The following is a 26,296-nucleotide window of genomic DNA, read 5'->3' as shown; positions in this document are numbered from 1 at the left end:
CAGCCAGTCCAACCCCTACTTTCACAGCCCTGGGCCCCAAAGAGCAGAAACAAGCCCAAAGCAATCCTCCATTCTTTATGAAAAGAAACTGGTCCCCTGGAGATGATGTGTTCATGCCATCAGTCCTCCAGCCCAATGAGAGATGACAGACTCCCCGCCGAGATGAGGGGGTCTGTCTGCAGCCATACAACCCTGAATGCACCCAGTGTCCTCTCATCATGAAAGCAAGCTCAGCAGGGGGGTGCGGCTCGATGGGAAACGAGGGGGACGGCCGCAGGCCACATGGAAACCATTAGGTTAGGCTGAAGGGGACCCAGTGGCAGGTGGGAACAGGACTGTGGGGTGGGGGGTGGCTCTGCTCCCTGGCTGGGGGGCATCCTCTGCCCCCTGCCCGTGGATGAGAAAAGAGCTCATTCCATTCAGTTATCTTCCACAAGACAGACGACAAATGTCCAAAAAACTTTTTTGTTTTTATTATTAAACCTTGTAGTACAAACCTGAAAAGTAAACAAAAAACTCGCAATAAACCACATGAAGTCTCCCTCCCAAGGGAGGGTGCAGAGCAGCGCTAATAAATTAAATGTCAAACTGTAAGCCATAGGCAGAAGTTTACTGTCAAAAAGAGGGAAAGTACACAGCAAGGCCATAGAAACCGGACAACCACATTGGAAAACACTTGACTGTTTCTGTAATTGTTAAATATTCCAAAACAGTTCAGTCTTCTGCAACAACAACCAACAAAGTGGATCATAGGACGTTCCTGGCAGTCACCACTGGCAAGCTCAGTGCAATATGGGTAGCTACGGGATTGATGAATCCAATTATGAAACAAAGAACAGCTTGTGAAAACAGTTTCCCTTTTTTATTCCACACATACTGTACACACAACCGGAGAAGGGCAACAGCTACTCCATTATTATTTTTTTGTTGTTGTTCAGTGATGTAAGCAGCACTTATAAATGTTACAAGAAAAACCCTGTAAGCATCCAATCCAACCGATGAAGAAACTGAAATGTAAGGCTTTTCTTCATCTTGTCTTCTCACCCCCCTCCCCACCCCCCACCGAGAAAAAGGCTCAAGTATTTAAAACAATTTACAGGCATATGTACAAAAGGGATGGGATTTTTTTTTTCTTTTTTCCTTTTTGTTACAACATGAAGAGAAAAAATAGACAAGATGAACGCAAATGCATTTTCACATTCAAAAATAACTGCAGGCCTCCTAGTGGCTCTCTACGTGATCATAAACGAAACATTTTAAAAGAAAGATTAATGCTGACTTGTGAAGGTGTCAAACAAGAAGCGGCGAGATGGAGATGGAATGTTTGTTAGAAAGATTGCACATCGATGACAAAGAAGCACTTATGGCTTCCATTACTTTTTTTTTTCTTTTTTTTTTTTTTTTTTTTGAAATCTTTAGGATGCTATTGAAGGGTTTTTTGATAAAGTAGCCAACAGCACCAAAAAATAACAGAATGGATTTCCTAATGAAATCAGGCACAGGTCTCCCTCATGTGACCCCTCCAAGGCAGGCAGTCTTTTCCGTCTTCCTCGCTCGCTTTCTTCTTTCCTTGAACAGATGCATAGTGATGTGCTGGTGGAGAGCCCACTCGCTCCCATCTTCTCGTTCCGCCTATGGTTAGGAAACAACGTCCGCCCTTCAGCTGCCACAACCGCCCAGAGAAACAAAACAGGGGTGCCCCGGCTTCCCGGATCACAAGCTCATCTGGCACATGGCAGAAGACGACAGCCAAAGCAAAGCCATTTCAAGTTTTGTGTGTGTGTGTGTGTGTGTGTGTGTGTGTGTGTGTGTGTCTCCTATCCCTTCTAAAAAATCTGCTCACATGACTGATGGTTTTTAAATTTGTTCTCCAAACTTCACCCTCTTCAAAAATGGGTTAAAAAGCCTTTTTCCCCCAACAGTTACAAAAAAAAACAAAAAAACAAAAAAAACGACAACCAAAAAAAGGCTTTTGTCAGCCATGGGGCAATACAAATTAATACAGCCCCTCTCCAGGGTTTTAAAACAGTGACTATACGGCAGTTTCCAAAATCTGACTGCAGTATCTAGGTTTTCTAAGTACAAAAAAAAGTTCAACAGTTTAATGCTAAAACAAAATTAGTTCTCTAAAACCAGAAGAAAATCTTCTTTAGAGCTAGTGCAAAGACAGCTTGAATCCTACAGCAAGTACTCCAAACTAGAATATAATAATTACAAAAAAATATATATAAATCGACCACGGGCGTTGGCATCTTCATGATGAGCTCGAAGCACTTTTGGATGAACCGGAGGCTGACAGACGGGAGGGGGGCACGTCCACTGTCGCTCTCTTGCGGGGACCTCTTTTTGGTGTGGGTTTACTGAGACAGTTCTCAATGCTGCCGTTTTTACCAGATACTTTGCCACAGATCTGATTGACCAGACTGATAATCTGTTCCTGTTTGGGGGTGAAGGGAGGACACAGTTAACACACCATATTAACAAGAGCTCTGTCCCTGAGAGCCATGCAGGGGCAAGTTTACGGCAGGGGGCAGGGGGCAGCGGGCAGCGGTCCCCTTCACCACACCAACCAACAGCTTTTAAAATGCCCCCGAGAGGCTCAGATGCAGTGAGTCTCCCCTTCCCAGCTCCTCCTGATGCCACACAGCAGGCACGGCCGTTTCATCCTCATTAGCACCCTGCTCCACCACGGTTTGCCTGCTCATAAGGGCAGGGCTGGCAGGGGAGCCCAGAGCACTGCCTCCACCACGGAGCACTCAGCAAAGAGACCCCGGGGGCTTTGTGACATCCTGGATGGTGACACAAATACCCAAGCTACTTGACTCACTTTAGCTACCAGCCACTGAACCTGGCCATGCAAGTAAATGCAAACACTTCTCACCTATACATATCCTTTGTAATTCACCCAAGAGAATCATTTATCTGTCGGCACCAAAAACTGTTTCTAACTTTCACACAGTACATCCTATAATCATCTCATTTTTAAAAACAACATGGGGAGGAGTAGCAAACGTACATCTTATGAGCATCTCTCTGGGCCACAGGTGGCTGGGAACCATGCTGAGCCTGGCAGGAGAGGAAGCCAGCCATGGAATGAAACATCTGAGGGCCTGATCTCTAGTCCTCTGGAAAGCCCTCAAGATGAGGGTGAGAAAGTGACAGCTGGCTCCCATCACACAGTAAAGGTGCCTTCGGAAGGCGGGGCGGTGCGCACGTATCTGTAATAACACCATAGTCATGGCTGCTTGAGGTACTGATGATAAACACTGATAAGGGATAAGCGGATGAGCTGCCATAAAACCCATTTAGGTGGCTACTGCTACCTTACCATAAGGACAAGTGAGGAGGAGCCGGCAGTGTGCAGTTACAGGAGGGCACTGTTCCCTCCCCTGCGTGCAGCTCAACAAGTGGACAGCACCTGCCCCAGACCAGTGCTCTCACACCAGGCTTGGCGGCAGGCGGCCCAACACCCTGCTCAGCCAGCCTGCAAGGGCCAGAGGCACAAATGGCTCCAAACTCCCCAGAGAGCTTCGCCATCCATGAGAACCCAAGCCATGAATTCAGGGATCTGCAGTCTAGGTGCGCCCCCCACCCCAGCAAGCGTGGGTGTTTAAAGCAGACTGTCCCAGGTCAGCAGGCCCAGACATGGGTGATTTGTGTACTGGGCACACTGGGAGGTTGAGAAGAAGATTTTGCAATGGTCTCTGTTTACAAGGTAGAAATTTCCTATTTAAAAGAATGGGCCAGGTGTGGTGGCTCACGCCTGTAATCCCAGCATTTTGGGAGGCTGAAGCAAGCGGATCACCTGAGGTCAGGAGTTTGAGACCAGCCTGACCAACATGGTAAAACTCTGTCTCTACTAAAAAGAAAAATTAGTCGGGTGCATAGTGGCGGGCACCTGTAATCCCAGCTACTCTGGAAGCTGAAGCAGGAGAATCGCTGGAACCCGGGAGGCGCAGGTTGCAGTGGGCCGAGATCATGCCACTGCACTCCAGCCTGGCGACAGAGCGAGACTCCGTGTTAAAAAACAATGCACAGCTCAACAGGGGACAGAGGCACAGACATGCTTACTGAACTACGTCAGCCGCTACAGAGTATGCAGTTTCCAAATACCTTTGCTCCTCCTAATTCATCAAAACCGACCATTAGGTCTCAGCCCCTGAATGCCATTCTTTTCCCAGGATCTGGTCACGTCAGACATCCGACTACAGAAACTGGCTGCTGGTGAGAGGCACAACCCATGATTCACAGAGCGCTTTCCAGGCAGCCAGAGGACGCCTCCCCGTGCCACCGCCTGCACCCCCACAAGGTGCCAGAGCCATGCTCACGCTCAGCCGCAAAGACTTCGTTATTTCTAACTGTGCCTGGACACTCACTACTGAGCTGAAGGAGGGACAGCAGGTGCTTACTGCCTTCACCCAGCATGCTCTTTGAAACAAAACAGATGCAAAGAGTTCTTCTTCCAGCTCTCCAATAGTTTAGCTCAAGGCTTATCGAGTGAGACCCACCACTTGGCCCCACCGCCTGGGCCCCCAGACACACCAGGCCCCTCACAGTCATACCCGCAGCACCCGCCCCACTCAGTGGCCTCAAATGTGCAATGACCACAATGTGGCGACCTTCCTCGTAACCAGCCTAATCAGAGTCTATGGGAAGCACAAGTGGGGAAGGCGGGCAGAGCAGGGGAGAGGCACTGCTGCCAGGAGTTCTGCCACTCAGGGCGGCCCCCAGCTGCACAGGCTGTGCATTGTTATGACCTCTGTCTCCAGAAGAGCCTGGCACCTGCAGGAAGGCACCGGGCATTTCACAGTCCTGCCCCAATGTCTGCAGACACTTCCAGCTCTCTCAGCCTGAAGGGGCTGGCATCGAGTGAGTGGAGATTGGAGAGGCCACTGCCAACCATCCCACTGTGCCTGGGACAGGTCACAAAAAAGTGTCTGGCTCCAAACCACAGTGGTGCGGCCCTTGGGAAAGCCAGGGGGGCTGCAGGAAGAGCCTCAGCCCTGTTAAGAGCCCGTCTCTGAAATCCAAATGCCCGTGCAGGAACCCCGCTCCCCCTGGGATCCTAACATGGGGCCTGAATGGGTTTAGGGCCTAAGAACAGGGCATCTCAGGCCTGCAGAGCCCTGACTACCGGCCAGGCACAGAACTGCCAGGCCGGAGTGCCTACATCCAGCCGGGAGCAGGGATGGCACCATGCTGCTGCCCTGCCCTACCCCGCGGGCAGGGACTGACCTCATCGTAGCGGTACATTAACTTCAGCCCTCGGCAGGACTTCTGTTTCTCCACGTGGCGCAGAGCACACTCCAGACAGAACACAACGTTTTCGTTCTCTTGTACCACCTGCAAGCAAAAGCAGGACATCCGAAGGTCAGGAGGCAGCTCCACAGCGCCCTGGGAGGGTAAAGTAGGAGTACGCCCAGCCAGGCTGCCCCCACACCCACTGCCCCAACCAGAGCAGCCCCAGCACCCACCACCCAGGCCAAGGGCTTTGAGGAATGGAAACGCTGGAAATGGACTAAAACGAAAACTGACCAAACACCTGGAACATGGTCTTCAACTAGGAAGGTAACTGACCACTCTGAGTTAGACCTAGGGGTGGCCCTCAAGTCCCCTCCAGATTTCTGCTGGAGTTTCCTGGGAGAGGGTCAGTCACCACCAGGCTGGTAAAGACAGTGAGGGGTGCGTATTTCTCATCTTTTGAGTTCTGAGGGCTCCTGAGATCCTGTGTTCAAAACCAACCTAGAAACCAACATGGAGGACTCCAACTCGGACGGCCACGCGGGGAACACACCCTTGACTTTCCAGCAGCAAAACTGGTTCTCATGGTGGTCCATAAGCGGCTCACAGTCAACAGAGCAAGCGGCGTCCAACGACCCATGCAAACTCCCCCAAAACCCTCAACATCACAGATTCCTGACCTCTGCAACGCGGACGAGCTCACCCACCAGCCCCGGCCCCCTTGGGCGGGCTGTCCACAAAGCCCACAGCTGTCCCGCCAGTGGACGCCCTGCTGCCTGAGGCCACAGGAGACCCTCACTGGGGGCCTGTCTAGGGCTGAGAGGGGCCAGATGAAAGGAAACAGCCACCTGGCTTCTGCGGGAGGGCTCCCATACTTCACGCGGACTCCAAGTCCTATTCTAATTCTGAGTTTGAAAATAAGGAAAAATTCAGTCTTAACACTCAAGAGGCAGAAGGGTCATAGGCCTTTGTCAGAAAGCTTGAGGGGAAGGACTTGTTTTTGTCTGCAGTGTTTCTAAGCAAGAAACAGAGAACACGTTGTAGGAGTGTGGGAATGCCACCTACTGACAGAAACAAGACCTTGGAGAGACACTTGGGGCCAAGGACAGGAAGAACAGGAAACACATCAAATTTAAATTCACAAATGTATTAGTAATCCAAGCAATGCAAACTGTCAACATAAGTCAAACCCCAATTTTTGCCTATGGATTTATAATGGGATTTTTTTGTGTGTTTTTTTTGAGATGGAGTCTCGCACTGTCACCTAGGCTGGAGCACGATGGCGCGATCTCGGCTCACTGCAACCTCCACCTCCCGAGTAGCTGAGACTACAGGCGCCCGCCACTACGCCTGGCTAATTTTTTCTATTTTTAGTAGAGATGGGGTTTCACCATGTTGGCCAGGCTGTGATTGACCCGCCTCAGCCTCCCAAAGTGCTGAGATTACAAGCATAAGCCACCGTGCCTGGTTTTTTTTTTGTTTGTTTGTTTGTTTTAAAGAGACAGGTTGTCACTCTGTCACCCAGGCCAGAGTACAGTGGTGCGATCATGGCTCACTGTAGCCTTGAACTTCTGGGCTCAAGTGATACCCCCGCCATCACACTCAGTTAATTTTTTGTATTTTTTGTAGAGATTAGTCTCACTCTGTTACCCAGGTTGGTCTCGCACTCCTGGCCTCGAGTAATCTGCCCACCTTTGCCTCCCAAAGCACTGGGATTGGCCTACCATGCCCGGCCTCATGATATATTCTTTTAAAAATAACTTTCAGGTTGACAGGAAATGCCAGGTGACAACTCTGAAGTTTCTGAAGGATGGCTTGAAAGTGAGGCCACCTGGTGCCACCTCACATGGACAGACCAGCTTCACCCCCAGGTGTAACTACCATACTCAATGCATGGACAGTGAATAGCGTGTTCCAGCAAGAGGATGGACAGCTGAGCGCAGTGGCCCATGCCTATAATCCCGGGGCTCTGGGAGGCTGAACTAGGCAGCCTATGGGTAACAGCAGAACCCCATCTCCAAAAATAAAAATAAAAATAAAAGTTAGCTGGGCATGGTGGTACACTTGCTGTCCCAGCTACTCAGGAGGCTGAGGTGGGAGGATGACCTAAGTCGAGGAGGTTGAGGCTACAGTGAGACAGGATCACAGCACTGCATTCCAGCCTAGGCAACAGAGCGAGACTGTCTCAAACAAAACAAAAGAGAGCACACCAAGCTATGCAGCTTTTATCAGTGATGTTTATAAGATACTTTGAAGATCTGGGAAAATGCTTATATCATTTTCTTTTAAGAACCGAATGGCTCTAGGTAATATATTTTGAGAAGTCTGGGGGAAAAAACCAGACAGAAGGAAATCTACAGGACAGGAGGCAGGGCGGTCAGACTGCATTTGTCCCCCATCAAATGCAAACGTTGAACCTCCAGGATCTCAGCTGTGACTGCAGTTGGGGGTAGGGCCCTCTAAAGAGGTAAATCAGCTCAAATGAGGCCATGAGGGTAGGCCTATCTTGATACAATGTGATTTGTGTCCTTAGGTAAGGAGGAGATGAGGACATACCGAGAGTTTTCAATTCTTTCAAATGTTACAAAGCCCCGATCTGACTCATCCGGGAGAGGCTGTGTCCTCCCTCTTCTACAGGGCACGCCAGGACTTGGGGTGAGGCGGCATGACACAGTGACACTGGGAGGCCAAGGACAGTTGACCCGGGTCTCAGTCCTGGCCCACCATGGACAAGCAGAGGAACGCGGAGGCACTGGCCTCTCAGGGAGCGTGCAGCCAGAGGGGACACCTGTGGGACACAGGCACCACACAGCCTATGGGGTGGGCGCCTCCTAGCTAGGCTTCTGTACTGGAGGTGTGAGGCACTGTGGAAAGGGAAGAGGCCCGGGGACGCAGGTCAGGCCCTTCAGGCGTGCTCTCTGTTCCAGGCTAAGGTGTGTAGTGGCGTGGAGCCATCTGCAGTGCCAGCTGGGCGTCCCTACCCAGAGTGTGTCAGGGCAGCTGCCTGGTGAGAGGTCAAGGGAAGATTGGAAGAAGCATGGCGAGGGCCACAGCCGTCCAGTAGACATGGAAGGGCTTTTCTGAGCCCACCTCTGGCCTGGAACAGGGGTGAGCAGGGGGAGGAGGTGGTGTGTTTGTTATTAACCCCAAAGCTGGGGCAGGTAGGTGGGCATGAGGAAGCCAGCAGGGCACAGTCAAGAAGGCGAGAGGAATGCAGCCTGCTGTAGCCTGGAGTGGCTGTGCCAGAAAAGCATCTCTGATCCCAGATGGGACAGGGAACATCAGCTTTCACCAAGGATAGATTCTGAAGTCCTCGGGGGCTGAGGCAGATTATGTAGCTGAGCAGAACCAGGAAGCCAAGAACAGAGCCCAAGGGCAGAGGCCATGGGCCCAGGCCCACCAGGCACAGGCCACAGCGGGTGGAAGACGCTGCCCAGCACTGTGGGAAACCCGCCCCTCACCGCCTCAAAAAGGATGGATAAGAGCAGAGTGCGTGGGGGCTGGAGTGACAAAATAGGGCGGAAAGGGAGGCCACCTGCTCCCCAGGGAGGAAGGAGGCACTGCAGGACCGAGGGAGGGCCATGCGTAGGCAGAACAGAGGGACAGCCTCTGTGTGGCCTGGTCACTGTGGGTGAGGCAGCCACCTCCAGAGGCCAGAAGCTCTGCCGAGGTCCCACAGCCGGCTCCAGAGATGGGAGCACAGCAGGTCTCCTGGGCAGAGCGCGCCCTCCTTCTTCTGGGGGCAACCCCGGAGCTCTCAGGCCAAGCACTGCATGCGAGGGTGCCGGCGGGGCCAGGCGTGCTCACCATGGACAGGTAGCACAGGTGCTGGCAGATCTGACACCTCCTCTCCGACGTCTCCAACTGCAGCCACTTTCGAGGCTTTTTCTTCCCGTCCGCCACCGTGCTGCTGCCGTCGTGGCTGCCGTAGCGCGCGGAGGAGTGGAGGCCAGCCTCAAACAGCTGCCTGCGCTGCCGCAGCTCTGTATCCCTGCCAGACACGGGGGACGGCCCACACCTTTACTGACGGCCTGCCATGCTCACCAGCATAGGGGACACACGCACCCCACACCGGCCTCCCTCCAGACACACCCTCCTGTCAGGAACTGGGGCCTGCTCGGGGGGCGAAGCCCGGCTCACTTCCCCGGCCCAGCACAGGCCCCGTGTGCCTTAGTCTAAAGGTCAGTGACGGCCCTGGCTGATGAGGCTACTCTGCGGCCGGACTTAGTAACGCAGGGACAAACACATCACAACGCCTGCAAAACCACGGCCACCTAGTAAGGGCTTCTCCCTATGTCCCAAGCCAAGGAGAGAGTCAAACTATCTGCTGTTATCATCACCAAAAGTTCAAAATTCATGTGCTCACAGCACAACCCAGAGCCTCGCTCTAGGATGGGAGAGGCACTGGGAACTACATGTTAGGGAAGAGAGAAGAGGGTTACACAGGCGCCACTTTGCCCAGCATCCATCCTGACCTGCGCCACCCTTGCTTGGGGAGGGCTGCTGCAGTAGGCGGGGCTGCCTGGAGGCCTCCCCACCACACACACACACACACGCACGCACGCACGCACGCACGCACAAAATACAAGGGGGTTGGCAAAAAAAATGGAGGGTGGAGGACCAGGGGCAGCTATCCATGCCTTCCCCTAACTGGTGCAGAGTCAGGCTCTGACGCGGTGGGTCAGCAAGTACGTGTCAGGGGTCAGGAGCCCCTCTTGCAGTCATTCCCACAAAGAGGAGGAACCTCTTGGTGCTGGAGGTTCTGAGTCCAAACATCAAGGGGAAATTATTTTCTAAAAAAAAAAAAAAAAAAGTTAAAATAAAAACCACCACACCCTGAAAAAGCCTTTGCCCATCTGGAAAAGCATCATATGGGCCCCTCAGTGCCAAGGGGCTCTGCGGCTGCAGGCAGGGAGCGCTGTCTGCTCACCCCGGCCTCTACCCTGCTATGCCCCCACAAGGGCAGCCGGGTCCAGCTCTCTGGCATGGGCCCTGGGGGTCTGCCAGACCCCCGAGTCTGTTACCTGAGCTCATCCAGAAGGGCTGAGATGGTACTGAGAGTGGGGCCGTTTTCTTTTTTTGCTTCTGCTTGTGCAATCTGGTAGAGTAACTTCTCCATGGAGAATGGCTTAGCTATATGGCGACGCTTCATTTCCTGAAAGAGGAGTCACATCCCTTTAGGGTGGATTTTCATTACTAGGCAGCTGTCAAGGTTTTTCTTGGTGGAGGGGGCAGGCAGGCTGTCTGAATTTCTAAATCTTGAATTGCATTTAGATTTAAAACTCTTCAAAACTTTGCCTCCCTGTGAGAAAGGCACCATATACCAGGAAAAGTCACAGCACTTCGCCGCTACCCAGAGGCAGTTGCCACTGCCTCACGATGGGTGGAGGTTCTCTGTCCATTCTAAGCAATTACCTTGAGCATCTTCAGCAGTTTTCCAATACTGGAGGGATCTGTCAGTAACGGTCTGATCAAAACTCTTTGTGATACAAACAAATCCCTAACAACTTTTCATTCCTAGAAGACCTTTCAACCACCTCTTAAGAATTTCAAAGACATATTCCAAAAGAAACTATCGACAAATAGACACGCACACACAGCGACGCTTCTGTGTGCGCTCACGCACGGCACTCACAGGGATGCGGGGGGCAGCGAGTGGGAGGAGGCCGGCTCTGCTCACCTTGGCGGTCTCAAAGCCCATACTTGTCCACTGGCTGGTAGCAAAGTGCACGGTTTCAGACACGCTGTACCCACAGCACACTTTGGACACAAAGGATCCCGGGAAGCAGACGACAAACTGGCCACTCTGCTGCACGGTCCTGTGCACCTTGATCCCCTCTTTGCACAGCACCTCCGGGGAGATCTGGGGAGACAGGGCCAGGCTGAGGCACCCCTCCCTGTGCGTGGGGACACCTGCAGTCTTCAGGTGATGTATGCACACCCTAAGAGGCCTGCTCTCAAGGAGATAAGATTGTTTTATGTGGAAAATAAAAAGATGTCATTCATAACACAAGAAGGAGCTTCTAAACTGCACTGGTCCAAGAGTGACGACAGGTTCATGCACAGCTGAGGACATGATGACCACACAGGCCCCTCTGTCTCCACCTGGCAATGCCAGGGCTGGAAACGGGACAAGGTTACACAACCAGGAGGCTGCCGGGCTCATCTCCAGAGCCAAGTAGGCCACAGGCCCACAGGCTGGGCTTACAAAGGAGTCCCCCGTCCATCTCTTCTCTAAGATGGACAGGTGGGGCCAGCAGGGTCAGCAGAGGCCAGAGAAGCTGGTCAGAACACAGCTCAAAGCAACACTTCCCAGGAACTCACCAGCCCCGTGACTTCCTGAAAATAGGTGAAGAAGCCTTTGTGCTCATTCCTCTCACGTGCCCAGAAGGTAGGAGCGGCGGGCACAAGAAATCCCAGGGCCCACAGCAGCCCACAACACAAACAAGCCCCAAAACAGATGCAAAGGCTGTGCAAAGCCCCAGTGCCCTGCGCAATCTGATGGAAGGTCAGCTTGGCTTTTGTGTCAGAGGACCTTTCCCTTTGCACCCTGGGGATTTGTTTTGCTGTGTCCTCATTGCCTTTGAAAGACAGGTTCATGGGAAACCATGTTCAAGTGCCTAGGAGGTCCTACAGCTCCTGCTGGAGGCGGCGGCTGAGTGGACGCACCATGACGTTGCTTTCCAGCATCTGCAGCCCTGGGGTGCCATTGGCTTGCAGCAGGGTGTGGACCACGTCTTCCAGCTTGTTCTCCTCCTCAGCAGGAATGCAATACCTGGGTCATTGAGAGACACAAGAGACAAGCAGAGACTTGACAAGGGCCTCCTGCAGGTACTGGGCCACCCCCAGCACCCTCAGGGACCCGAGCACACATGGGAGAGGCTCTGCTCCACGCCGGCAGGGATGGCGCACTGGCCCAGCTGGGTGCCTGGTCACTGCTGGCTCCCATCTCCCATGGCAGCAGTGCCACGTCCACCTAGCACACAGCCAAACCACAGCACATCCGCGTTGTGAGATGCTCATTCTTTTATGCAGATCTGACCCACCTGGTGAGCCAAAAAGCCTTCAAACCAGAAACAGATGTTCACAAACCCCCATAAATCAGAACCAGACACACTGCAGCCTCCACAAGCCTCTTCTGAGGCTCCAGCACTGCGCCCTCCTTCTGTTAACAGAGGCCACTGCACGGCACCCTCCTTCTGTTAACAGAGGCCACTGCACTGCACCCTCCTTCTGTTAACAGAGGCCACTGCAGGAGCAGGACCTGACGATGTCCTCACAAGGAATACGTGGCTCCCTCAGCCTCCAGCCAGGAACAGTAAACCCTGCCCTCTACAAATGCACAGAGTTGGGGAAGGAGCCAGGCTCATGCACATGCGCCACCTCAAGGCCAACTCCTTGGCAGGTGCTGTGGCGAAGTGGGGGTCAGGGGATATCTAGGGGCCCCCAGCTCTGCTCCCCACTGCAGAGTTTTATGTGTTAGGACCCAGCCTACCCGGCATCAGGTACATACAGCAAGACACACAGGAGGATCAGGGGCTCACACGCCTGTGTCAGAGGGTGGCCTGGGGAAGTGGTGGCTCACAGACCCTCCAGGGTATAACCATAAGGCTGGCAGGGGTCCTCAAGTGTAAGAAAAGGTGGGAGGTACAGGTAGAGAGTAACCTACATGGCCTCCTCACGGCAATCACAGGGAGGGGAGGAGGTTTTGCCCATGTCCTTGGAGCCCACCAGGGCCACACTTCCACTCACAACATGTGACACCCCTGGTGCCAGGCTCACAGCATGAATGAGGGGGATGTGAGGGGAGGCCCCCCACAGGGCAGGGGTGCAGGGATGGCTGCCCTGCCCCCGGGCGTCTCAGGCTGTCTGAGGGGCTCCTCCCTGGGCAAGAGGAGGACATCAGTGTGGAAAGGGGCCTGACAGGTCTTCAGGATGCTAAGCCAGTGAAGCCATGAAACACAAAGACGTGGGCCAGCAGCTCAGGGAAACACCGTCAGCCCCTCCCAACAGCCCCCGCCCCCCAGATCCAGGCGGGCAGCAACTCTGCAGCCCCTATGTGTCTGTGACGAAAGCATTTCTCTCTGAGGCCAAATCCTGGTTTCAGTTGCTCAGTGAAGGCAAGAGCCACATTTTTTTTTTTTTTTTTTAATGCTCATGTTATTTTCAATGCCAACATATTCTGTTACTGATTGGTAATTTAAATACAGGGTTTCTAACCTAAATCACATGTTTTAAGCAAAACTACGCACCATCATGTTCTCTGATCCTATCCCTGCCTTTTCTTTCTCTCCCGTCAATGAGGTTCCAGGAGTGAGTCTTCAAAAAGCCCACACAGGGTATCACATTTTGCTATCTGTGATTTAACGTCAAGCCATAAGCAAACCCACATGGAAGAAACTCGGGCCTCAGGTCACTGGCCTGGGGATGACCCCAGGAACACCAGGCCATGCCACAGCCGGCGTAACTCCTCCACAGGGAATGGCCACTCTTCTTCCGGGGGCAAAGGCACCTCTCGGAATTGTCCTGGCTGTCCCCTCCCCAGCTGGTGGCCTGGCCCGGCGAAGCCCCAAGGGTCCTATCAGTCCCCGCTCCACAGGCAACAGCCTGGGCTTCCCGGGCCCATCACTCCGGACCCACTGCAGGACACTGTGATCACCATCCATGGCACACAGACCCACGTGGGAAGGGAGGGCTCCCTCATGTCGACAGCACCACTCACCAGAAAAGCCAAAATGACGAGGCTGCAGCCAACGCTGGCTCCAAAGAGGGAGAAAACGAGTCCTAAGACTTTGTTTATTTTAATAAAGAATGCTTAATCACCCCATTAGGGCAATAAACACAGTCAGCATGGCATGAACGGCATGCCGGTAAACGATCAGACGACAAGACATCTGATTACTTGTAGTCATTTCCCACTGCTGCCGTAAACAAAGACACCAAAGCGTCCAGCCTCGATCAGGGATGGGGCAGTGGGAGTCACGATTACAGGCGGGGACCCAGCCTCGATCAGGGATGGGGCAGTGGGAGTCAGGATTACAGGCGGGGACCCAGCCTCGATCAGGGATGGGGCAGTGGGAGTCACGATTACAGGCGGGGACCCAGCCTCGATCAGGGATGGGGCAGTGAGAGTCAGGATTACAGGCGGGGACCCAGCCTCGATCAGGGATGGGGCAGCGGGAGTCAGGATTACAGGCGGGGACCCAGCCTCGATCAGGGATGGGGCAGTGAGAGTCAGGATTACAGGCGGGGACCCAGAACACCTCGCCAGGCAACAGACTCCGCAGGGTACACAACGTGTGCATCTCCACACGGCAGGAACGAGATTCCCAAGTCAACTCTACTCCCCACAGAGCCACCGATAGATGAGGAAACACTGGCTCCACAGAGGCTGAAAATAACCAATCATGAAATACCGCGGTTTATATTCAGTTAATAGGGGGCTGATGACACGGTCACTACTACTGGTTAACTTTGTGTGGCACTTTTACTACTGTTCCTTAACCCTAAGGTGAAAATAACTCTTGGAAATCCACAAGAAAAAGTGACTAATCCATAACAAAACAAAACAAAAACAAACAAAAACAGACATAAGCAGGTAATTCTTATGGGAACTTAAGGAACTAAGGGGAACTTAAATGGCCACTAAGCATATGAAAAGATTTGCTCATCATCAGACAGGGTTACAACATTCTCCAGCACCCCAACTCTTCCAACAGAGGTAGGTGATCCCAGGCCCAGGCTTCGGCAGGGAACGCAGGACAGGCCTGAACACAGAGAAGCAAGTTCTCAAGCACGTGGAACCACCCGGACAAGAGGTTACCCGCAGGCTCCACTTAATGTGGTAATATTAGTTTCTGCAGTCCCTCCCTTCCCGCCCGGGGCCGGTACTCACCAAATGCAGTCAGCACCAGTGTGTAAGTAGTCAATGTATGGAAGGTGATTTTGGTCTCGAGACCAGCATGAGGTAGAAAAGACCATGCCAATATTTAGCCAGGGAATAGTCACTCCTAAAACAGGAAGAGTGAAAAGGGCATTTTTAAAAGCAGGCAACAAGGTCTCAAAGGAACAATAAGTAAAAATCTCTTTCTTCTGCTAAAATAAGAAGGAAAAGAAATGGGACTCAAAGCCAGACAAAAGACACTGAGCAGAAGGTACCTACTCTTTCCTGCCTGCTCTACAGAAGTGGGAGAATATGAACACCGCTTCAAAACAGCAGGAGCACATCGGCCTCAAGAGGGAGGTGGCCGCAGGAACCCGACCTGGTGAGGAATGCTGAGCAACCAGCAGCCCACGGCCGGAGCCCCTGAGCCTCAAGGCTGAGGACCAGAGGCGCCAAACCCAAAAACCCCCATCAGGGCCAGAGGCAGAAAGCAAGAAAGCCCCTTTGTTGGCGAGGCCGCTAAGCAGGGTGAGTAGGGCACAGGGCTCCTCGGTTCAGCTCAGAAATGAGTCAGGTTCCAGGACCTAGACAGGTTCCTAGCCGCTTTTCCCAAGGCCTGGGCCTTCACATTCATAGTGACCACAACCTCCATGACGCCTTGGCTTTCCCTAAAGCTTGCAAAGCATCCATCCATCATTACGAACCTACTGACCATCTTGAGAATTCATGATTTCAGCCTGCAGTAGCCTTAAGGAATTGTGACTTCGCTTTGAAAGCAGCAATTTCAAGTTCAAAGTTGGCCACTAAGCTTCTCCCAGCTCCAGACTCTGCCGTGTGGTTCACCTTTCCACCTTTCCTACTGACTTCACCAACTATTATGTTACTCCTTTCTTTTCTAAAAATCAATTTTCACTGTATGTCTTGTGAGCCTGAAGACGCCATCCCTCCCCGGCAGTGCTTAGAAGGGGAACCCAGCCCTGGTTCTCAGCGAGTAGGACTCATGGTCATAGCTGCACAGGCAGGCGGCCAGTCAGGCTTACCAGGCACAGCACCGAGGTGACGCAGGATGGACCCTGTGTTATTGGGGAGGACGGTGAGGTTCCATCCATGCCTGCAAAGGGGAAGACAAGGGACGTTACAAACTGGTGGGGAAAGGATGCAGTCACATCCCCAAGAACATGGACAAGAAAATCCCAGGTTACCTCGAAAAGGGTTCTGATTTTCCCACCGGGAATCCGCTGCCGTGAGTGTTGGTGTCCACCTTGCCGCAGTGCACTGCCACGTGGCAGTCCTTCTCTTCCACTAGCCTCCAGTACTCTTGCTGCAGGGAATAGGAAAGGGCTGGTCAGCACCCCTAAGGTGCTGCAGCCACAGAGCACAGTTCAACCCAACAAAACTGGGGCATGAATGCCTGATGCACATGCCCCTCAGAACAAAAGCTCTCTTTGCAGAGTGTCTCCAGCAGGACGCTAATGCAGAAAGCAATGACAGGTCACCTCCAGACATATCCTCAAAATGCCAGAAAGCAGGGTCTCACCCATGTTATGCAGCTAAGTTATTCCCAACAGCCAAAAGGTGAAGCCACCAAAGTATCCCATCCACAGATGGATGAACAAAATCTACTCCATCCATACCATGGCCTATTACTCAACTTGTAAAAGGATGTCAGTTCTGACACATGCTACAACATGGATGAACCTGGAGGACATTATACTAAGCACGGTAACCGCCAATTATAAAAAGCTTCCGAAGTGACTTTTAATATGTTCCATCTAAACAAATATGGGGGCAAAGAATGGGTCAGAACATGCTTTGACTACAGGCAAGCAGCAGTGCCTAGGCTCCCTTGAGACAAGCCTCCCAGGCAGTCACCTTCCACTTTGTTCTCAGTGATCACCCCAGAAGCACTAAGTCCTCTTCCCTCGTCTCACAAGCCTTGGTAAAGCTGGAACCACATTTAGGGAAGAAGCCTAACTCATAAGCAGCCAGTATCACAGAGTCCAGTTAAGCTCAACGAACTGCTACAAGCAACACCAAAACCACTTTTCTCAACACTGTGTGACTTCCACAAAGAGGGGGCCAACTTGGCAGAGTCAGAGCTCCACAAATCAAGAACAAATTCCACATTAAACGACTGGATTCCCTCAACAGACTCCCTGAGTGCCCAATCCTGCCACGCATTAGCTGAAACTGAGGGCAACCAGTGTTTGGTGCGTCTGTAAAGACATGGGAAGGGAAGCAAGGGACTGCTCCCAGGTGGTGGCCAACGCCAGGGGCTGTCCACTGGCCTTTTTTGGAAGACAGAGCACAAGAAGCTAGGCAGTCCAGGCCTGAAGTTTAAATTCTAGCAAATCTCCCCTTTGTGTTTAAATATTTACACAACTGCTAGAGCAAAATCCAGACTTTCAGAGGGAATTAATTCCTAAATAAGAGGCTGTAAAATGAGCTAAGTTTTCTTGCACATTATGGATAATAAACTTCTGCAGCTCTGGGGAGATGCCCACAGGACACGTGTTGTTTGGCAATAAAGGCCTCTTCCCAGGTCCAACGCTCAGCCCCAGAAAGCCAAGTGTCCTCCGCCTGACATCTCTACCACAAACGCAACGCGCGCTCTGGAAGCAGCTGCGGAAGCCACACGTGTCCTAGACCAGGGTTCAGCTGACATCGTGGCTGGTGGTGGGTGAGGCAGTGGCAGCTGCAGCATGGTAATCACGACTACAGGGCGGGTGTCAGGCCACCGCGTGGCATTCAACGGCCGCACCCAGGGTACACAGCGCAGGCAGCCCCTGCACAGGTTGGGCGTCAGGCCACCGTGTGGCATTCAACGGCCGCACCCAGGGTACACAGCGTAGACAGCCCCTGCACGTAAGCAGAGACCTAAGTCCTAAGATGATGAAAATGGTGCTAAAGGTAAACCTCTAATTCCCCACACTAGGAAGGGAGGGGTGAGCCACAGGGCTGGACATCCTAAGCTCTGACAATTGCTATTAGGAGGTGAGGCACCAAACACCACCCAGGGAGGGTGACCAGCCATCCTGGTTCGAGCAGGTTTGAAGGTCACAGGTCCAAAACCTGGGCAAAACAAGACACCTGAACCCCCAAGTGGTCAGCATGTATACATGGGGCAAACCGACCCTGGATTTTATTTGAAAGAGGTGGCGTGGGGGGCGTGGGGGGGGGGGGGGGCGGGGGGAAGCAGCAAAAGCCTGTCACACACCAAAAGATGAGGCTGTGGTCAGCAAATACCTCCTGTTCCCCGGCCGGCAGCTGCCCTGAACCAGCAATCCGGGTTTGGTTTCTTTCCCTTTCCATGACCAAGCGCTGCTGAGAGCCCACCGACGTCAGCAGCTGGGAAGTTCACACGGACTCAGCTGGGCACTGGCCGAGGGGAGGTAAATAAACAGATCCGGTCTCTGTCCTGCAGCGCCGCACACAAAAACTCCCCCTAATTGGTCTGGGCACAGAAGTGCTCACTGTCTTTCCAACCTCATACTAACTCAAAGAAGAGAGTTGGCAGAAGCACAAAAATGGCAATCTGCCAATCCCATTAAATAAAAAAATAGAAGAGAAAAAAAAGCACAACTGTGGTTTCAAGGGATTCCAAACATTCTCTTGCATAACAGACACACAGAGGATGGGGTGAGAAGCAGCCGGGTGAGCAAGCAGGAGGAGACAGTGACGGGGAGCAGGGGACGTGCCCAGAACCCGCCCCCTGCACTCGGCAGCTCCCCACCTTCCTTATAGTGTTTTTGGCTTGTGAACAAGTTTAGATCAACCTAAGTTAAAACATTTGGCTGCCCTGGTGCATGCTCAACACAGAGGATGAACTCGGCCCCATCTGAGTCCTTTCCATTCACCGAGCTGCAGGGGTCAGGGCAGCACAGCATGTCCTCCAGCTCGCCGAGGGGTTCTCCCACATCATGAGAGGCAGCGTGAGGGGCCACTTCTCTCACCTCGATTTCAGCTGGTGCAGGCTCCTTGCTGAAACACATGCTCATGATATTCCTCGCTGTTCGATAAAAAGTTGTTAGAGAAACAGACCTTCCCTGAAACAAAACAAAAAAAGAGTAAAGCTTCAGAAGCAAAGCTGAGCCCTACTGCAAGTGAGGCCACACACCTGTCACAGGCTGCTGCCCCTTGGCGTCCCTGCGGCTGTGGGCCACCTTGTATTCTGAGTTAATGACAGGCAGAGAAGGCAGAAATATATTCTCTAAGAACCCACTGTGCCAAGAGGAGTGGGAAGACTCCGCCAAGAGGAGTGGGAAGACTCCACCAAGGATCACCCCCATGAGGGCCAAATTGTTTTGCCAGGAACAGAGGCTGCCACCCAGAGGCCCTGAGCGGACGCACAGCGGAAGCACGGAAGGCCCCTCCAAGGCTCTGCTGAAAAAGCAGCTTGTGCTGGAGGCAGAATCCCTCAGCTGACAAAGGCTGCTGCAGGCCAGTGGGGAAGCTATCAGTAGCTATGGCCTGATGGAACTCGTGACCAGGGATCCCACAGGAGAGAAGCTGGAGAGACAGAAACTGGGGTGACGTCTACACCCTGAGAGTCCTTGCCATATTAACACCTGCCAGGGCAGCAGCCTTCACTGAAGTTGCAACCTGGTCGCCTTCTCCCCACAGAACCACCAGCTGTCCCCTCTGTACCTCTTCTTCGATGCCCCTCTGTTGCCCTGTTCCCAATAACATCCAGAATGATTTGCTTGCTTTGATAAAATAGCTGAGTCAGTTTGGGAATCCGGAGTCAGCACCTTCTTTTACCTACCACACCAAATGTGGTGCGTTTTTCAGAGGGAAGCCATCTAAGACCCTTGCTATTTCTTTCTTTCTTGACCGGGCACATTTGTTACTTGAGTCCAGAAATATCTCCTGAGCACCTACTGTGTACCAGGTCAAATCCAAGGGGCTGGAGACAGAGCAGTGCATGAAACACACAAAACCTCGTGGAGCTTCCATTCAGTCCGGGGAAGACACAGGCCTCAAACACACAAATATGGGATGGGAGGAGGCGCCAGGTGTCATGTGGAGTGGGGGAGGGTGGTCAGGGAAGGCTTCCCTGTGGAGCACTGGACACTGCAGCGTCCCCCTAGAAGTGACAGGGCCAGAACAGGGAGCAGCAGATGCTTTCTGCCATCGGGTCCACAGTCGCAGTCGGCATGGAGACATTGGCTTGTGCCTTTCTCTCCTGCAGCAAAGGACCTAGATGGGGTTCTAACTACAGGAATATACTTCCATGCAAATTCCAAGCCGCTCCCGATGGTCTGCTTCTTGTAACATAAAAAAGGAGGGACTGAATTCTGCACCAAGGCAGAGCGCAATGAGCGGAGGTGAGGATGACACCAGCACACAAAAGTCAGCAGCCAGGACACCGGTGCCAGAGAGAGTTGCGCGCTCAGGGTCCCTACCCGCGGGCACACGGCTGCTGGGGGCTTCGCCATGGCCACCACGCACAGCTCCACTACACTTCCGTGATGAAATCTAGAAATACCCTTGACAGGGTGAGTTTAAAAAAATCCAAACCTCTTATTTGGATCAAACACATGCTCACAGAATTGGCCGCCTTCAGTAAAAAGTAAAAACGTTGACAGTTTCTCATTTCACCAGTTGGCTATTCAGAGTCACAAGATTCACTGAGTGGCTTTACTTGACAAGGCTTCTCAGTAAAACATTCAGGAAACACCAAATAAAGTTCCTCAGAGCTTACAGTCTCTGGGTCACACTTTGTCTTTTCTTAAGAACATTTACAAAGTCAAATAAAAGGCAGCTGTGTCTTGGCAGGCTGCATCCTGCAACCCCCACACTGCATCCCCACCAGGCAACCTTGGGCAATGGGACAGGAGACTCAGATAAAAGGGGGGCAAACCCTCTCAGGGTCTCAGGCCAGAAAAACTGGGTACCTCTTTCCAGAGAAGTGTGCAAGTATATGAGATGCAGCCTGAGGCGGGTCTGCAGGGCCTGACTTAAAGTGAAGCAGCAACGCCAGGAGTCAAGTCAACTCTCTCTCTGCATTTCTAAGATGTGTGATGGAACCAGAAGCCCGCATTGCCTCAACTACAAGGCCAGGCCAGAGCCTGCAGTCAGGCAGCCGTGGACACCCAAGGGTATGGTGGGGTTTAGTGATAATCAACAGCCAATTCCCAGTGTTGCCAAAACCCACTAGCCACACACTCCCACCAGGCTCACGAGGGCTGGAGCAGAGAACACTTCCCCCCCAGTGAAACCAGAACTGGGACCACACAGGACAAGCCTGTGCCGGGAAACTCAGCAGAGACTTCAACTTAGCTGGGCTCAGCCAGCTGGGCCCCAGGTGCCCTGTTACCCACTGGCAGGCCGGAGAAGGGAGGAAGCCCCAAGCCTTGCTTCAGAGCCAGGCCAGCTGGGAGGGCTGCCAAGAGGAGAGCCACGGACTCTGCCTCCCCTGCTTCTTGGAGGGGCGAGTCTCCTCAGGATGACTGTGCTGCCGGGAGACCTGGCGGAGACAGGGAAACGCTGCGTGTTTCAGTTTGCTGGTTTCTCCCCAACTCTTCCCTCCACAGCATGTGAATGGTGAGATTCATTTTGATGGCTTTATCAGGGATAGCCCTCCACAGAGAGGACCTGGCAACACTGGGCTGGCAGTGAGGTGAGCGGATGGAAAACAGAGAAAACAAGCGCACAGAGTCCACTAAGGGTCCAGCCAGTGAGAAGTTCAGCTGGGTCTGGGCAGCTGTCGAGCACCAGGATGAAACGGAACAGGAGAAGCAGGGGAAACGAAGCATGTAGCCCAGGTGCTTATCCCTGGCATATGGGGATGTGTGCACGTGCACACAACACGCACACGCAAAAGGAAACCCGAGGCCCTGGGCAGGCAGGAATGGATTCGTGGTATCTTCATGGAGTGGCATTCCCCTCCCTCACTGGGTCTCTTGCTGCCCCACCTTGCCCACAAGGCCCTCACTAGGTTCCTTGATATTGGACTTCCCAGGCTCCACAACCATGAGCCAATACCTTTCTGCTCATTATGAATTCCCCAGTCTGTAGTATTTCAGCAACACAAAAGGACTAAGACAGCGCTATCAACCAGCACAGTGGCCCGCCCCCTGCTTCATCACACCAGGAAATCAGAGAACGCGCCGTTCAGTGCACAGCACGCCGCACTTCCTCTCTCATTCCTCCCGCACTCTCTGTGGAGGCCCCTACCTTATAGATGCACTTGTGGAAGTCATTGAGGACGCCTTTGTCCTCCTCCTCCTCCTTGACCACTTCTTTTTCCTGAGCGAAGAGTCGCCGCCGGCCAGTCTTCAACTGGGCCTGGCCCACCTCCTTGAGCTTGCTGCGGAAGCCGTTCCTGGGGGCCACGCCATGGATGAGCCCATTCTTGGGCTCGAAGCGGGGCAGAGGGTGGAACTTGTGGTGGTCGTTCTCTGTGTGGCCTTCCAGCGGTCCCTTGCGCTTCTCCAGGATCTCCTTCTCCATCAGCACCTCCTTCTCCAGCCGCCGGTGCTCCTCTGGGGACAGGGAGTCGTAGGAGAGTAGGTACTGGCAGTAGGCCTCCTGCAGCTTGGCCAGCCGGTCCTGGGCAGTTCTGGGGATGCGCAGCATGTCTGCTAGTTTGTTCCATTTTTTGAGGTCAGTCACTTGCTGCATGCCGCCCATCTCGTTAATCAGCCGGAAAAAGCAGGCCAGGTCGAGCTCACAGCCCCCTGGGACGGCGAAGGGGAAAAAACAGGACAGTTAGTGAAAGAGACACGAACAAGATGTTCCTCATTCAACCTGTACTTCTTGAACTCCTACTATAAGCCAGGACTCTGACAGGCTCTGGGGTGAGAGTGGCGAACAGTAGACTTCCGGTCTACAGAGAGAAGGGCGTTACACAATGATGGGTCATGGCCACTTGCTACGAAGATCAAGTGGAACAAAGGACTACCGTTTTAGGTGGGGAGCGTCTGAGGAGGCAGCATTTAAGCTGGGGCTTGGCTGGAAGAGGATGCAAGCTGGCCACACGGACACACAGGGAGGAACATCCCAGTGTACCATGTACTGGTACATGTGTTGTCACATGGAGGCAGGGGTCATGAGAAGACCAGCTCCCTGGTGAGGAGTGGGTAGGGGTCCTGGCTGCACCCACAGCCCAGCGTCACCTGGAATAGCTTTGACACATACTTGCTACCAACTCCCAATTCCCCTTCTAAAATTCCCAATGCCCACCCACTCACTCACTTCACCCATCCACCCACTCACTCACACAAAGGAAGTCTATTTTCAATCCCGCTGGATTTCCAGAGCAAAGAGCAACACCTTCGTGAGGACACAGGGCAGCACATCTATGCCTCGTCCCTCGCCCATCCAGACAGCGGGCTGCTTCTCAGTGCATAAGCTAGTGCTCAGTGCCCCTCCTGATCAGGTCACAGAGCAGCGCAAATGCGCATCAAACCTGGACAGGTTTTAATGCGCGCCCAGTGGCTTTTCCAGATGGGAATGGAAAAAGCAACCTCCCTCGGGCCAAATAAAGGACGGCCGGGGGCGGTAAGGGAGATTTTCCAAAATAATCATCAACAAAATGCTAAACAAAGTACAAATTAACAACATTTTAAATCTTTAGAGTGTGAGGATATATTGTTTTTAAGTAATAAAAGGTAAAGTGTGCATGGATCCAGTCCAGGCAGGGTCCCTGCACATACCGAGCATGGCGGGACCCACCAGGTGAAGCGTCTGAACCACCTCAGCAGACACAGCACACACAAAGAGCGAGTTCCCGGCACACCAGCAAGACCAGGGATGGGGACACAGCAGCCTGAATTCCACTCACACTCAATGGCAGGGCAGTGCGCTGATGTGGTTGTGAAGAACAGGGGGGTTGGGGTATCATCAATGAGGAAACTGTCCCCAGCTTCGACAGGAGGGACCTAAGACCTGAGACTCCACAACTCACTCCAGGTCTCACAGACTCCCAGAGTCACGGGTGGGACTCAAGGTTGGTCTCTGGCTGACAATCGGGAGTTCTTCCTCTGAGGGCAGGTGGGCACTGTCTCAACTTACAGAGGTAGGCATCAAAACGAGTCCCCCAACCAAAACAAGTCCCCAAGTCCCCCACCATACGAGTGACTCAGAACACAGGTCAGAGAAGGGAGGAAATCCACACTTTCATATTTCACTCTAAGTAGATTATAATGCAAGAGCACCTGAAAATCACACAGCGCTCCCAAGAATTCTTCACGGAATCCTCACCCGCTGCGATCACTCACACTCAGAGCCCTGAGGCTGCTACGTGGCCGAGCCCCTTCCCCACCCAACTCCTGCCAGCCGCACGGCGGCTCCCTGGGACCTGTGGTGGAAGTGAACCTACACAGAGGCAGAAGGCACATCTGCTGGGGTGGATTTCAGGCTATTACTTCAAAGTTATTAAGTTTCTACCACTGTCAGATGGCTGAGCCCAGACCCCAGCCCTGAAGCCTCGCTGGGCCATAGGCAGGTCAGTACCCCTTGGACAGAATGTCAGACGCCTTAGACTTCTGGGTGATGGCAACAAGCATAAGCACACCACAGGGAGGCACAGTATGGCTTTTGTCCCAGGGTAAGGGAGTCAAGGGTAAAGAAAAACCTACTCTAAACAAAAGGGGCTGTTACTACGACGTCAAGTGTGCTCTTGAGGCTCCATCATCCACCTAGCAAAGTAGGGAAACTTGGAATGTTTCCCTCCTGTCTGCAGGTCTCCAAAGGCAGGAGGACTTGGTGCAGTTCCACCACTGCCTCAGTCACCCTGTGTCCCAAGTAGTCACGGGGCGTGGTCAGCAGGCATGGGTGCACACGTGTGCAGAGCCTGCTCCCTGCACTGCTTCTATCACGTGCTATTCCCAACAGCAGAGCACAAACCAAAAACTCTTGCAAGTTAACTGTCACTCAGGCATCAGTCCTGGCAGACACCTGCTGAGGGGAACCACGAAACCTCCATCCTGCCTGGAAGCCTATCTTGCTGCCAAATCCCTGACACTTAAATGATGGTTACACGTCTCCATGCATTTGAAAATTCAAGGTCTCCAAAATGGAGGTGTGACCTGTTTCCTCCCATGGGTCTAGACTAACGGGGGTTGCAACCTTACCTGGACGCACCTCACTCCACAGAATCCACTTAGCCTTAACATGGCAAAGTTCATCCTTGCCCTGTGTCCCCAGTGGAAGGACTGAAGAGAGGATGACAGGAGGGCTACAGGGGAACCCAAGAGAAGGCTCTGCCTGCAACCCACCCTGAGGAGCAAGCGTCAGCATGACAGCCCAGATGTGCATTTGCTAAAGATCCACTGTGACAGGTTTCCAACAGCCCCAGCCAGAGCTGCAACTGGTCTCAGCAAAAACGTCAACAGATCCCTTGACCTGTGGCCTTGACAAAATCGCCAGAGAAACTGAAGCTCAGAGGAAGGCGAGACAAGGCTGAGCAGGATAGAAAATGGCTGCAGGACCCTAGAGGGCTATGGGCTGCATGGTAATCCCTTCAAATTCATATGCTGAAGCCCCGATCTCCAGTACCTCAGGACATGAATGAATTTGGAGACAGGGTCTTCAAAGGGGTAATTATGTTAGAAAGAGGTCAGTAGGATGGGCCCTAATCCAACGTCCTTCTGAGGAGAGGAGATGAAGACACAGACACACATAGAGGTAGGACCCTGTGAGGACACAGGGAGAAAACAGCCATCCACAAGCCAAGGAGGGAGGCCTCGGGAGAAACCAACCCTGCCGGCCCCTGGACCTTGGGCTTCCAGCCTCCAGAACTGTGAGGAATGTCTGTTGTAAGCCCAACAGTTGGTGGCGCTTTGTGGTGGCAGTCTAGCAGAATCTAGAGGGGCACTGCTCCCCACTGGCCCCCCGGCCCCTGCTGACTCCAGCAGTCGTGGGTAGGAGGTGACAGCCCAGGGGAAGCAAGGGGCCCAGACCCAGAGTGGGGGCTCACCCCAGATCCAAGCTCAATACCATTTTTTTTTTTTTTTTTTGAGGCGGAGTCTCGCTCTGTCACCCAGGCTGGAGTGCAGTGGCACGATCTCGGCTCACTGCAAGCTCCGCCTCCCGGGTTCACGCCATTCTCCTGCCTCAGCCTCTCCGAGTAGCTGGGACTACAGGCGCCCGCCACCACGCCTGGCTAATTTTTTGTATTTTTTTTTTATAGTAGAGACGGGGTTTCACCTTGGTCTCGATCTCCTG

General features: G+C 53.0%; 1 protein-coding gene across 8 annotated transcripts in view; it reads right to left on the bottom strand.

Moving 5' to 3' along the window:
- Positions 1-451: 451 nt before the first annotated feature.
- The window catches only part of JARID2 (jumonji and AT-rich interaction domain containing 2), a 277,805-nt gene continuing 251,960 nt past the window's right edge, over positions 452-26,296 (bottom strand). For 7 of the 8 annotated variants that reach the window (XM_030817334.1, XM_030817335.1, XM_030817340.1 and 4 more), the window contains 11 exons: positions 22,304-22,806; positions 19,078-19,170; positions 16,327-16,445; positions 16,165-16,235; positions 15,137-15,251; positions 11,911-12,016; positions 10,922-11,104; positions 10,266-10,396; positions 9,049-9,232; positions 5,236-5,343; positions 452-2,437 (listed from right to left, as the gene is read on the bottom strand). In XM_030817334.1, coding sequence (XP_030673194.1) covers positions 2,255-2,437; positions 5,236-5,343; positions 9,049-9,232; positions 10,266-10,396; positions 10,922-11,104; positions 11,911-12,016; positions 15,137-15,251; positions 16,165-16,235; positions 16,327-16,445; positions 19,078-19,170; positions 22,304-22,806 — 1,796 coding nt within the window. In that variant the 3' untranslated portion in view covers positions 452-2,254. Of the gene's footprint in view, positions 2,438-5,235; positions 5,344-9,048; positions 10,035-10,265; positions 10,397-10,921; positions 11,105-11,910; positions 12,017-15,136; positions 15,252-16,164; positions 16,236-16,326; positions 16,446-19,077; positions 19,171-22,303; positions 22,807-26,296 lie in introns of those variants that run through there. The other variant, XM_030817338.1, reaches the window with a different exon arrangement.

Source organism: Nomascus leucogenys, chromosome 8 (assembly GCF_006542625.1).
Source record: "Nomascus leucogenys isolate Asia chromosome 8, Asia_NLE_v1, whole genome shotgun sequence".
NCBI lineage: Eukaryota > Metazoa > Chordata > Mammalia > Primates > Hylobatidae > Nomascus > Nomascus leucogenys.
The sequence above is the reverse complement of the archived record's forward strand: the minus strand, read 5'-3'. Positions and strand labels throughout refer to the sequence as shown.